We start from the raw sequence: 10,968 nt of genomic DNA on the forward strand, positions 1-10,968 counted from the left end.
ATAGCTGGAAAGATGCAAGAACAAACAGGTAAGCATTCCACAGCCAGGGTCTAACAGAAAAAGACAAGGGTTTGGCCTGGAGCTCCTTAACAGGATCAGGATCTCTGCAGGACAGACTCATATTTTCCCATCACTGTCCCTACGTGTGTCCATCAATGTGCACGCGCGCATGTGCATCTGCACGGCTGTGTGCGCGCACATTCTAAAACTCCCTTGGGTCACGTGCGAAAAGAAGACCGTAGATGGGTGGGGAAGAAGTGACTTGTGGGATGCGAAGTAGCCGGCGGCAAGAGAGGCAGAGGCGGAGAGTATTTGTCACAGAGAGCGAAACAACACAGAGAGGAGCCAGCAGGAGAACGACCAGAGTAATAAAATAACAAGCGTTACAGTGAATTTAGCGCCGGACATCCAGGTTTGCGCAGACGGACAGCGGAGAGTCGGCGGAAGGAAAAAGTTCAGATCCCACGAATCAGCGCGTGGGAGTGGGAAGCAGGATCGTGACTGACTGAGGCAAGCGCCACTGTCTGTCTCGTCATGGCAGGTAATTTAACCATTGCACACCTTATCGCCACGGTCAGGTCGCTGTTTTTACAGCGCGGCTCTGTCCCAACACGCTTCCTGCCCCGGCGGGTCACTAATTCAGCCGAGAGCCAGGTTAGCTGACGGTAGCTAGCTAGCTGAACTTAGCTAGTGCTACTGTTAGCTAGCTACCAGGCTCGAGTGTCATCGGCCATCTGGCCTGTGTTTGCTAAAGCTAGTTAGCCAGCTGCTGCTAGCACAGCATAGCTGTTTACCGTTACCACCGGCCCGGCGCCAGCCTTGCTGGCTAACTCTGCACACCGTGTGAGTCAGACGGAGCTAACCGTGACACTACAGCGGTAACTTCTCGTAGCTGACACGGCTTAACACACAGTTAATTTAAAGTGTCTGGTCCGCTGTTAAGGTTGAAAACGATTAGCTTGAGGTAAAACTATCGGTTTCTACTTCATTGCACAATTTCTCAAACATGCCATGACTGGCTTGACTAGCTAGCTAACGTTAGCTCAAACTTTGACATTGCTTACATGCAGGCTAGCACTGTGGGCCTGCTGCAGGCTCTGGAAATATCATGTGCAATTTCTGATTAAAAAGAGCGAAAAGTCCGTGGATGAGTGTTGGGCTATAAATATACTTCAATAGGACTCCCCCACCGCTACCACCACCACCTAAAATTAAAAATTAATAGGCATGGTTTCGTTTAGCATTTCATAGCATTTGATATTTCATTCATCAGCTCAAACGAGTGCAGTGAAAGTAGAGTTATTTAAATTGATACATGACTTTAGCCGATTGAGCTTGATGGTTGTTTAATCGTATATATTAAAATATGTTACTGGTATATTCAATACATGCATTGGGTGTAATTGGGCGGGACATTCGGGCATTGAACATTAGCCTCTTGTTGAAACTGATTGTATATTTCAACACCTCTTTCTTTTGTGCATTTTCTTCTCTAGCGGATGCTCATAGTCTATGGAAGTGCTGCGTTTTGTCATTGCCAGTACCAACCTTGTATTGGCATTTAGTTTTAAATCATGATTCATTTCATAATAGGTGTATGGTGAAGGCATGGTGACTCATAAATGTCCTTGATTTTTCTGCAGAGCCGTTGCATTATGTGTAGACATTGCTATTGACAAAACCAGTTTTAATTGTGTAATAACAGATGATTACGTGTAAAAAAAAAAATATATGTGGAATTCATCTAGCTTCATTGTGCTCAATAGAGAGCCTTTTGAGGCGAGTGATGGAAGGTATTACCAAACAAGGCAGAGGATATTTTGACTTGTTGATGTTTAACATAGGAGTCTTTGTAGGAGAGCATGTCCTCCTGGTGTAATGGTTGCCCTGGCTAAAAACAAAAGATGCCTCAAGACTGAATTTAACGATTGTTGCAGCTAAATCGGTAGATGTGAACATGATTTGCAACTTTTCATGTGAAAATGAGAGAAAACGTTCGAATCTCAAATGAGACTTTTGAAAAAAAACACAAACTGATCTATAGATAATGATTTGATAAATATATTTATAGGCTACACTTATTGAATGTCCAAATGTAGTTCAATTACACTGTATTTCACGTTAGAAACTGTTATTGGCTATTTAATGTGCTAGTAACATAACTGGCCTTGAAGATATCACGTGTAGAGCAGTTAAATCTTCATTTTAGTCTTCGAAAAATGAAGGATGAAAGGTCTTATGCTATTTCATTTTGCCTCCAAGGCTAGACTTGCAGAAATAGTAAGCACATATTTGTGACCACCCAAGGTTTTGGAACAGGCTGTCTGTCTGCTTTAAGTTCCAGCATTATTTCTATGATGCAAACTAAATCCTTGTGGACTGTGGTGCTTATTTTGAGCTTATTGTATTATGTTCAAGAAAAGTCCAGTCATCAGTACAGTTTGGCATACTATCTCTGATTGCTGAGGCACTAACTCATTATCAACCAAAAATGTGAAATCTCACTGTCTTCATTATTCTCAATCTCTTGTACATTATAGTTGGGGCTCAACATAGTACTGTTAAGAGCTGAGAAATGTTGGAAGGCTTGAAATTAAAGTGTATGTAATTCATTTGCATTATTTATTTATCTCTGCAGGACCTGGAGGTGACATGCAGTGGTGCTTCTCTCAGGTGAAAGGAGCCATCGATGATGACGTAGCTGAAGGTATGAGCTCTGCCAAAGTATTTCTAAGTGTAAAGCACAGGTGGGAAACTGGGGAAATGTAATGATACTGTGTTATACACAACAGTTGTCAGTGTGTGAGCAGATAGCAGCTCAGTGTCTTCGTCAGATTTAAAAATTTCTACTGGCTAGCAAGTTACCTGTGTTGTGCTGTGATCAGCTGTGATGTAAAGTATTTTTGCTGCTCTTGTGTAACATAAGTCTCTATAGTTCCAATCCTATGTCCTGTTTTTACATTTATCAGACAGCAGTCACTTTCCTGAATCCATGACTGTATTCCCCTGGCAAGCCACTTTAAGACTCTTATTGATACAGGAAGTGAAGCCTTATTTGCTGCTGTGGTTAGTGGATTGACTACTAACTCCCTGTACAGATCAGCTTTAAATATAGGAACATTTTGTTTGTCAGAACAGTTTTCAGTATCTCAGCAAGGAGTGGTAAAGGAAGAAACAACTACAGTGAGCCAGTTAGACTAAGTGCTGCAGACGACAGGCAATACTTGTGCGGTGCCTGCATCGTGGGCTCTGAGCTTGGTTGCTCCTGGTACAATGCATGAATTCTAGCTTGAGGGAAGTTTGTCAACAGAGCCTTCAGCAGGCCAGCTGGTGTGGTGATCGAGAGTGAGATCTCCATCAGTGTGAGAGCCTATTGGACAGAGTAGTTCATCTTCCTGTTAGACAGGATTTCTGGGGTGTTATCACAGCAGTAGCAATCTTCCCCTCTGTCTCAATGACTGCAAGGTGAGGAATAGATTAAGTACAATGCAACACTAGTAATAGCATATGCAGTGTTAAATTGAAATGGCCAGTGGCATTAAACAGTCCCCTTTTTTTCATAACTGGACTACTCAGTAGTTTTGCTGGAGACCCTGCTGTCCCATAGCACTTGCTTTATTGAAATGAATGAAGAAGCTGCTTTTTTTTTTTTGTTTTGTTTTTTTTTGTTTTTAAACAGGATGCTATTATTGGTCTTTCTGACAAATTATGACTCAACCACAAGAGATGCAAAATATATCCTCATACTTGATGCACCTTTGAGAGAGTATGTACTTAAGACGATATGGTTTTATTTTATCAGATTTTCCGGTGACCTAAATCTTCATTTGTTATAGTTTAAGTTTTCTGTCCCAAAATAACCAAGGAAGTTCTAATCGGGTAAAGACAGCCTTCATGTGTAAAATGATACATTATCCTATGCACTACATTGACTTATGGAGCGCTTACATACAAATATAGTGTCCATTAGACATTAATAATTAATGCTTTTTACTGGTGTGAGTAGTTGTACTGCTATAGCTGTTGATGTATTGTTTTTATTTACACTAATGATGGGCCTTTTGACATTGTTGAATTAGTAGAAGAATGAAATGATAGCTGATGCATGATGTAAAACTTATTGAGTTGCTACCATAAGTCATAAAGTATGTGATCTCAAGTAGCCAAGCTGCTGGCTCAGTTTACGACCCCTTGCTTTTGGCCTCTGGGAGCTGAATGTTCACAAAGACCTCCTCTGACAACCTTTTGCTGAATTGTCTTTCTGCGCCACTGAGTAACAAAGGGTTAAGTAAGTGTGTATATTTGTGTGAGCAAGCTTTGGTTTATAAAGCAGCATAATATTCTTGGGAGACATGTGGTGTCTGAGTGGGGGGGGGGGCAGAGAAAAGGGGAAAAACTAGGTTACTTATTGTTTTCTGTCTGCTCTATATGCTCTGACATCTTTCTGTATGTCTGACCTGCACGTTCATCCATCCATGCAGTTTACTCTATTGCGAGACAGATAAACCCTGGGTTAGTTGTCTTTTGTTTTGAAAAGTCTAATTTGTTTCTGTATAGCAATGTGAGTATTAGTTTATATATTTGTTTATTCATTTATTTTTTGCAGCGGACATCATATCCACAGTCGAGTTTAACCACACAGGGGAGCTGCTGGCCACTGGAGACAAGGGTGGGCGTGTAGTAATTTTCCAGCAGGAAATAGAGGTACAGCTGCATGTTTGTCTTGTGTTGAATTTTATTTCAACATACTGTTCACTTTAAAAAAAGGTTAACTGCAAAAATTCTGAAAATTATTCTGTAATATTTCCAGTAATATTCTTTAGTAAAAGTAGTTGTCATTTCTTAACTTAAATATGAAATGTCTGTTTTGAGTGAAACTTATCAAATATAGACCAAAAGGATCACACTGGCTTGTTCATATCTAATGGCAGCTCCCTTTATCCCCCTGACAGAACAAGAATCAGTCTCTGTTCCGGAGCGAATACAATGTTTATAGCACTTTCCAGAGCCATGAGCCTGAGTTTGACTACTTGAAAAGTTTGGAAATAGAAGAAAAGATCAACAAGATTCGCTGGCTCCCTCAGAAAAATGCTGCTCAGTTTCTTTTGTCAACCAATGGTAAGTCATTTTTTTTGATTGCATACATAGCGGTGTTGCAGAAAATCATATGAATTCTAAATAAAAAATAATAATAATTTGGGATTCATATTTTATCCAGAATGGTGCAGCTTTAGTGACAGTCGGGGTATTTTTTGTCTACCTCAAATGCAGTGTCAAGCCTCATGTCATCTTTTTGGGGCCATCAGATCATGTTTTGAAGGTCTTTTGTAGAAAATAAATAAAACAGAACAGAAAGTTATTAAATTGTACTGTTTATGCAGCTTATGGAGAGCTTAGTCAAATCTGTGGCAATGGTCCAGCTGCTGCAAGGCCACACCCTTGTGTTCTCATTGTATGAACAATAAAGAACTGGTTGTTAATTGATCCTGGAAGACACTAATAAAATATCAAATCTTCAAGACATGTAAAGTTATCTCGGATATGGCACCTAGGATGCACAATAATAATACATGAAAAAAATCACCTGAAAAATTTTGAATTTGTGTACTGCCTCCTTTTTAGTGCCTTTTAAAATGTAACCAGACTGAATGCCATATCCAGGCAGCTTGACCCTTTCTATGGATGTCAGCAGGGTGTATTTGCCCTGTTGAAAGTTGCTAGTCCATCTGTTTATCCATTTTCACCTTTGACAGATAAGACAATTAAGTTGTGGAAAATCAGTGAACGAGACAAGAGACCAGAGGGCTATAATCTCAAAGAGGAGGATGGACGCTACAAAGACCCCAACACTATCACATCACTGCGGGTAAGCACTTAAACACAACCTGAAAGGTACTGAGAGATGGGATTACTCAGCTAGACCTGGGTTTAACATTTATTGATCGTGTAGTGAGCTCAGCCTGCAGCAGAATAAGCCAACAGTATTCAAATTGTCTGGGAGCACAGTGCTGCCCCACTTAGTGCTTTCTGCACAATGCACAAAACTCACATGCATATGCAAAACAATTGAAATGCATTGTCCGTTTGTGAAATGTATGAAAATGTTTGTGTCAAACTGAATACCCACACAGGTTTTGTCAGTTGCTGGTTGCACTTTGCACCATGTTGGGTGGACCACCAACATGTGTACGTGTATGGGTGTGTGTGTATCACATGGGTGTGCTGCTTTCTGCCTTACCAGTGTGGCAGAACTAGAGTGAACAGATTAGTCTGTACATGTTGAAGTCCTGAAAAGATGCTGCTTCAGCCTGAAAATGCCTTTGTGGATTTAAAAAGAGACAAATCTGTTCGTGTGTGTGTGTGTGTGTGTGTGTGTGTGTGTATATATATATATATATATATATATATATATATATATATATATATATATTCAGCACATTTAAGTACACAGTACTGCCTGTTACACTGGCTACATGCTGATGGTTAAAGATAATGATTTAAATTTTGTGATACACAAGATATGTCATGAGTGCTTCAGTACTTCAAAATGAATTCCTGCCTACATTTTCATTGAGATTACAGTATGCCCTGCTTTTATCTCAGGTACCAGTTTTAATACCAATGGACCTCATGGTTGAAGCCAGTCCACGGAGGGTGTTTGCCAACGCTCACACCTACCATATCAACTCTGTCTCAGTCAACAGCGACAATGAGACTTACCTGTCTGCAGACGACCTCCGCATCAACCTCTGGCACCTGGAGATCACTGACCGCAGCTTCAGTATCCTTAAATACATGCATCTGTGGACCTGCCTGATCCATAAGACACTCACCTGGCTATGAAACCGATCAACATCAGAGTCAAGTGTGATCACATATGTCGTTTGATGACAAGGACAGCCATATTTTTTACACAGCTTCAAAAGCTGGTTTGGAACTTCAAGAAGGGGACAGGAAAAGGAAACAAGGAATATTTTAAAGAAATTTACAATTGAGGGGACAGAATAATGTCAGGAGACAAAGAAAGGACAGAATTCTTATAGTATCTTTAGTACTATAGTATTTGATAGCTAGTATCTTAGTTGCCATTGGTTGTCTAACTAATAAACAGACTTATGAGACTGATTGTTGTCCTTCATGTTTTAATCTCCAGGCACTGGTCTTTTATCAAGCTTATGTCTGCCAAGTTTCCTATGATCAGACCATTTAAATGCACATATCATTATCATGCTTACCTAAATCATGCCACTTGTCATGAAAATTCAAAAGGTTTATTCCTTTTAACCGCATGCTCTTCAGATATTGTTGACATTAAACCAGCCAACATGGAGGAGCTGACTGAGGTGATCACAGCAGCAGAGTTCCATCCTCATCACTGTAACACCTTTGTCTACAGCAGCAGCAAGGGAACCATCCGTATGTGTGACATGAGGGCGTCAGCATTATGTGACAAGCACTCCAAATGTGAGTACACACTTTGGTCACTTTTAATCTTTATATCTGGAGTCATTATGCTAAGTACTTTGAACTACACTTTAGCTCATAGATCTTTAGAGAATACAGCACTTTGACTTTTATACCTTTCTGTTGGTATTTGTATCATATTTTTCCTTTCCTTCTTGTTCAGTGTTTGAGGAGCCAGAGGATCCCAGTAATCGCTCCTTCTTCTCTGAGATCATATCCTCTATCTCAGATGTTAAGTTCAGCCACAATGGACGCTACATGATGACCAGAGACTACTTGTCCATGAAGATTTGGGACCTGAACATGGAGAGTAGGCCAGTGGAGACCTATCAGGTGAGACTGGCAAACAAATACACAATGTGTGGTGTCTGCTTTGTTTAGCAAGTCGCAACAAGTGATGAATATTGCTCTGGCTTGACATCATGTCATGGTCTTGTATCATCCTAGATTCTGCCTGTTTTTTGTTTTTGCACTGCACTACTTTTAAAGTTTTACTGGTCTAAATTCATGACAATCATAATGGAAGGCTATTGCCTGGTTTAACCCATTGTATGAACAAAGTTGGCAAAGTTCCAAATCAAAGACTTATAGTTTTAAATTGCAATATGCTAGTGTTTATTTCATACCTATCATTATTGTCCATGTGATAGTGTCGACATGCAGTGTGTTTAATCATTATTTAACTGATAGTTATTTTTAGTGGCCACACCTTTTTAAAAAATTCTTGTAATTCTTATAGTGGCCACTAGGAGATGCTATACATTTTTGGTGTTCTTTGACGGCTGTTTGTTCTGTTACGATCAACTTATAGATAATAATTATGTAGATGGCTTATGTGTGCAGGTTTAAGTATATTTTTTATTTTTTTTATGTGCTGTGGTAATAAAGAGCTTTCAGAGTCTAGCAGCTCAACACAGCTTTGTTTGATCATTACAGGTTCATGAGTACCTGAGGAGCAAGCTGTGCTCGCTCTACGAGAACGACTGTATTTTTGACAAGTTTGAATGCTGCTGGAATGGCAATGACAGGTGAGGACATGCAGGGGTAGACAAATGAACATCCACACTTTTTGAGAAAAGTAGTAACACTGTTTTTATCAATGCTGCTTATCAGTGTCTGGAATATGACTTCATGATATTTATCATGATATAGCTGCAGATAATTTGACCTCCAGAGCTCATTTAGTCATTAAATATAAAAAGTGTAAATATAAAAAAAAAAAAATCGGAGACTTTTAAAAATGTTTTGGTAATTTTTACGTAAGTTTCTTTCAATTAATTTTTATATCAGTTGCATAGATGTGTTAGTGATTTTCACTGAAAAGAGAAAAATCTTTTAATTATCCAAGATTACTTATATTAAAGGCTCACACTCCTTTCTCATATCCTCCCATCAGTGTGGTGATGACTGGCTCATACAACAACTTCTTCCGGATGTTTGACCGTGGCCACAGGCGGGACGTCACCTTGGAGGCATCACGAGAAAACAGCAAGCCCATGCAAGTCCTGAAGCCTCGCAAGGTGTGTGCAGGCGGCAAGCGCAAAAAGGATGAAATCAGCGTGGACAGTTTGGACTTCAACAAGAAGATCCTTCACACTGCCTGGCACCCCCAGGACAACATCATTGCAGTGGCGACGACCAACAACCTCTACATATTCCACGATAAAGTGAACTAAATGCGGAGTGAGCATAACGTGAGATCTGGTGCAGGTGACGTCATCCGTACCACCTGCAGCCTTGCAGCTTCATCAAGGGTGGTCTGCGGTAATGCCGACAACCAGCATCCCTGTCTGTCGCTACTGGGTGACCAGACTTTGCCACTTTGTTCTAAATGTGGACCGAGGAAGCTTCGCTCTTGCCTATCATCAGTCTGTCTGTGGCAGAGTGATACCTACCTTGTTGTTTAAGTGATGTTGTGCCAATTTTTTTTCCTTTTGTATGTTTGTCGGCCCCACTGCCCTGTTCTTCGCCTGGAGTAACATGGGTAACCCAGTTTAATTTACTTAAAATTCTGACCAGACACTTATTTTTTTATAACTTTTCCCCCCCCAATTGTCCTGTGCCATTGTATTGTTTATTTTTCTAAGAAAATTGTCTTTTTTGTGTATGCACATTTTATTAATTCACCTATTATACTGTCATAATATTCTTTGTCTCTTCACGTCTCCTCTCTTTCATTAAACCATACATACTCAACTCTCATAAACATACGCTCATAGGAGTGGTCTCCAGGAGTTTTCACAGATTCAGTCCGTTCCAATGAGTCGCCGCCCTCCTCTGTGTTACTGTGCCTCGTTTTTTTTTTTTTTCATTTTTTTTTTTTTTTTTGACATCTTTGTATATGGGTTCCTCTTCCCTTTGTTTTGTGTTCAACAATAGTCAGGTATAAGAGATAGCCTATTCAAAGATAATTATGTCATATTTATATTAAAAAAGTTAAAATGTCACCAGATTTGTTCTGTCCCGTTTTGTGAAATGAAGCTGGACCTTACACAGAGTGATCTTAAGTATTGTCTTCCCATGGTGTACTACAGCTCTGAAGCAGTACTTCACAACAGGGAAAACCTTTTACACTGGACTCTTTACTGCACCAACTAAAGTTCTTGGATGTCTGTGTTGTAAGACTGTGGTTTCAAAAAAAAATATTTGAGGCATTTAGTAACTGAAGGTATTTGTTTAAACTACTGCAGACATTATTACTGATACTGTATGTGATGGTACAAAATGCTGCACAAGGCTTTGCAGCCTTTGATGTCCCCACATCATATTTAAAATGTGCACAGCTGAGACTATATTGATGCCTCTAGTATAACTACAGTTGTAACCTATGACAGTGAAGATAATAAACAAACTACTTTTTGCATTTTTGTGATTGCCTGATCGTTGACAGGAACTTATGTCACTGATCTCTCATTTTATATTTTGTAATGTCCATGTTGAGACCTCTCACGTAAATGTGACAATCTACATTACTCAAAACTGAATCTAAGATGTCACAGGTGAAAGGTTTAACAAGATTAGTAATTAGTAATAGGAGCAATTAGTAATTTGGAGCTGGCATGTGTTTTAGGTTTGTAGTGCTGTGATTTTTACATCCAATGCCCAGCTGGATTTCAGTCATTAAAAATTCTGAGCACCTGGCATTCCAGGTGTAAACCCAGCTGCGAATCTGTCCCTGATTTGACTGATGGACATAACTAGAACCATTGGCTTTCTGATACTTGATGAACCACTGAAGGTTGATTGAAATCAGCTGATGTGGTGTCCAGTTGCTTAAAAGTAGTCTGGGCACACGTCTCTTGTCTCAACTGGGGTAGAGTGTACGTGGGTGTATGCACGTCTCCTCAAATGTGACCAAATAGAGGTAGCACAATCACCTGAAGCCTTGTTCTACCGATTTGCTTCATTACTACTTCAAAGCGATAATTAACGCTATGAGTGTCTGTTTTTCAGCTCGTTATGTAATTCCTCTTTCCCACTTTATCAACGGGGCGGTGTGACGTC

The 10,968-nt window shown here is 39.9% G+C and overlaps 1 protein-coding gene across 1 annotated transcript; it reads left to right on the plus strand.

Annotated features, from left to right (window-relative positions):
* The first annotated feature begins 231 nt into the window (after nucleotides 1-231).
* On the plus strand, nucleotides 232-9,911 carry LOC113124879 (serine/threonine-protein phosphatase 2A 55 kDa regulatory subunit B alpha isoform-like). Its single transcript, XM_026298032.1, has 10 exons — nucleotides 232-541; nucleotides 2,639-2,707; nucleotides 4,607-4,704; nucleotides 4,953-5,118; nucleotides 5,754-5,866; nucleotides 6,604-6,781; nucleotides 7,300-7,464; nucleotides 7,628-7,797; nucleotides 8,401-8,492; nucleotides 8,861-9,911. Exons 1-10 carry the CDS (start codon nucleotides 535-537, stop codon nucleotides 9,138-9,140), a joined length of 1,338 nt encoding a protein of 445 aa, XP_026153817.1. The 5' UTR covers nucleotides 232-534; the 3' UTR covers nucleotides 9,141-9,911.
* Nucleotides 9,912-10,968: the final 1,057 nt, after the last annotated feature.

Source organism: Mastacembelus armatus, chromosome 12 (assembly GCF_900324485.2).
Source record: "Mastacembelus armatus chromosome 12, fMasArm1.2, whole genome shotgun sequence".
NCBI classification, from domain to species: domain Eukaryota; kingdom Metazoa; phylum Chordata; class Actinopteri; order Synbranchiformes; family Mastacembelidae; genus Mastacembelus; species Mastacembelus armatus.

What these genes read in the sequence shown, in the direction of transcription:
- LOC113124879 (XM_026298032.1), top strand. An exon ending in ATGTGACAAGCACTCCAAAT is followed by an intron (nt 7,465 to 7,627) that starts GTGAGTACACAC and finishes CTTCTTGTTCAG; the next exon opens with TGTTTGAGGAGCCAGAGGAT. An exon ending in GGCCAGTGGAGACCTATCAG is followed by an intron (nt 7,798 to 8,400) that starts GTGAGACTGGCA and finishes TGATCATTACAG; the next exon opens with GTTCATGAGTACCTGAGGAG.